At 55.1% G+C, this 2,397-nt stretch overlaps 1 protein-coding gene across 1 annotated transcript; it reads left to right on the forward strand.

The window, feature by feature from the left end:
- Positions 1-836: 836 nt before the first annotated feature.
- Positions 837-1,938, forward strand: LOC123115673 (E3 ubiquitin-protein ligase RMA2). The gene is made up of 2 exons (XM_044536783.1): positions 837-989; positions 1,071-1,938. Exons 1-2 carry the CDS (start codon positions 914-916, stop codon positions 1,763-1,765), a joined length of 771 nt encoding a protein of 256 aa, XP_044392718.1. The 5' UTR covers positions 837-913; the 3' UTR covers positions 1,766-1,938.
- Positions 1,939-2,397: the final 459 nt, after the last annotated feature.

Below are 2,397 nucleotides of genomic sequence, written 5' to 3' on the forward strand. Positions count from 1 at the left end.
AAACTCCATGCGATGCCGCCACTTCCCTCTCACGTTTCCTCTTTCGTCAGTCCCTCTAGGCGATGTTCTCCGGCTTGCAGGCCGGAGCCAAGGACAGGAGCTCCACGGAGGAGGCCAAGGATGTGTCTGTGACGGTGGTTGGGGACGGGCTAGACGGCATCTAGGGCGGCAGATGGGGGAGAAGGGTGGACGACGGAGACTGCTCGGATGTGGAAAATGATGGACGGACGCAGGAGGAGAGCGGTGGGTTTGGTGGACTAGGCCATTTTGATGTAATTTGGGGTAGGGTCCACCTATCTAGTTAGACGTGACAGATGCGTCCATGCCTTCCCTTATCCGTGCAGATTTTGGCTTTACCCGAGGATGCCTGTAAGCCCAATCATTTAGGGCCGGTACGAAGAGCATGTCTTGGTCGCCTTTTTTTCATCGGCCTGTTTGGTTCCTCTCCGCTCCTCTGACTTCGCTCCCGGAGCGGACCAGCCTACAGCTTATTTTGACGGAGCAGCGAAAACCCAGCTCCCCAGCTCCATGGAGCGGAGAGATACCAAACAGGGCCTAAATGGCTGGGCTGTCCACCCGGACGGACGGATGGCTGTAGATGCTCTTACAAGCAAACAAGACAAGCACTGGCGTCATGCGTGCATAGAAAAGCATCGTCCGTCCACTCCTGCACTGCATGGATGGATGAGAGGAAAGATATGCTCAAGGTTCTTTTGAAGGAAAACTCTAGCTGCCACATCATCCAGCATATCCATAACTTGGACCCTAGCTGCCGCTGCTGCAACTCTCATCATCGTCCATATCCAATTATCCACCAACTAGGCGTTCGGTGGACACATGCCATGACAGTGACAGTGCCGCTACAAGCAAGAAAGATGCACATGAATCCGCAGGGAGGGAGGACGTACTATATATGAAAAGCGGACCCCCAGCACACATACACACGCAAGGGGGAAGAAGAACTGAAGTCGATCCTCAACTGCGAATCTGTATGTGTGCTAATCTGAAGGAGATTGGTTTGCCTTCCCTTCAACGTTCTCTGACAAGGTCCATCTGTTTCTGATACTCAGGTTGTGATCTTGTAATGACGGAGCTGACGGAAGAGAAAACCTGGCTGGCCGACAAGCTGCAGCATTGCATCGGTGATGACATCTTCGGAGTACCTGACGGCGCGACGGCGGCGTGCTGGGACTGCAGCATCTGCCTGGAGACGGCGACGGAGCCGGTGGTGACGCTGTGCGGCCACCTCTACTGCTGGCCCTGCATCTTCCGCTGGCTCACCACCTCCTCCAAGTCCAAGTCCCGCGCCTCGTCCTCCGCGCGCTGCCCCGTCTGCAAGGCCGCCGTCTCCGAGGACCACCTCGTGCCGCTCTACGGCCGCGCCGCCGCCACCCTAAGCCCGGCCGGAGGCAGAGGAGGCAGGGTTTGTCAGGTACCCCGTGGTCTGCCGGTGCCGGGGGCGGGGCCGAACGTGGAGCGCCTTCAGGAGCCGGACTTGCACGACGGCGGCAACTTCTACTACTACGAGAATATTGGCATCAATGGCCTGGACTGCTCCAACGCGGAGCGCTTGCTCGGCGGCATCGCGCTGGCGGTGTTACTCCCATGGGCGACGAGGGGCGGTGGGAGGCCACCACCGCCGTCCTTGTACCGCGACGGCGAGGGCTGGAGGATGGCGCGCCAGCAGAGGCGGGTGGCGCGCAGGTTGTGGCAGCTATGGGTGTTCCTCGCCATGGTGGCGTTCCTCTGCTTCCTTCTTCTTTGAGGCTGTGCAGAAAACGACGTAATTTTTTTCTTTGGAACTGACATGAGCGTTGCATTTTCATTAAATGAAAAATATGTACATATTAGCATGTTTTTTTTCGAGGGATACATATTAGCATGTTTAAAGAGGTACATACCGGAAAACCCCAATGAAAACAATTACCGTTTTGAATAGCTCTCTGTCGAGAGGTTAAATCTCGCTGCGCAATCTCCTCGAAGCTGAGGTGGACCACCTCAACGCAAGTCAATCTCATGCCGTTGAAAATGCATAGGCTTCTTCTTTTCAGGCATTTCACATGATGAAGATGAGGACACCGCTCCGACACTTCCTTTGTGGGTTGTCGTTATCTTTGAGCCCTCCCTTCCTCCCACGAGGAGTCAATTGAGGGGAATTAACCCGCGGGGCCAAAGGCTGAGCACCAGACCATGAACGGCAAAATTTCGTGTTTTGACCCTTTTCACGTATAAAATCGAGTTCTAACTTCGTTGACGGAGTCCTGAACTAGGGGGTGTCCGGATAGCCGAATTATTATCATCAGCCGGACTCCAAGACTATGAAGATACAAGATTGAAGATTTCGTCCCGTGTCCGGATGAGACTTTCCTTGGCGTGGAAGGCAAGCTTGGCGATACG

The sequence above is a fragment of the Triticum aestivum genome, chromosome 5B (assembly GCF_018294505.1).
Source record: "Triticum aestivum cultivar Chinese Spring chromosome 5B, IWGSC CS RefSeq v2.1, whole genome shotgun sequence".
Classification (NCBI taxonomy): Eukaryota; Viridiplantae; Streptophyta; class Magnoliopsida; order Poales; family Poaceae; genus Triticum; species Triticum aestivum.

What these genes read in the sequence shown, in the direction of transcription:
- LOC123115673 (XM_044536783.1), top strand. Translation starts at nt 914, where the DNA reads ATGAAAAGCGGACCCCCAGCACACATACACACGCAAGGGGGAAGAAGA. An exon ending in CGATCCTCAACTGCGAATCT is followed by an intron (nt 990 to 1,070) that starts GTATGTGTGCTA and finishes TCTGATACTCAG; the next exon opens with GTTGTGATCTTGTAATGACG.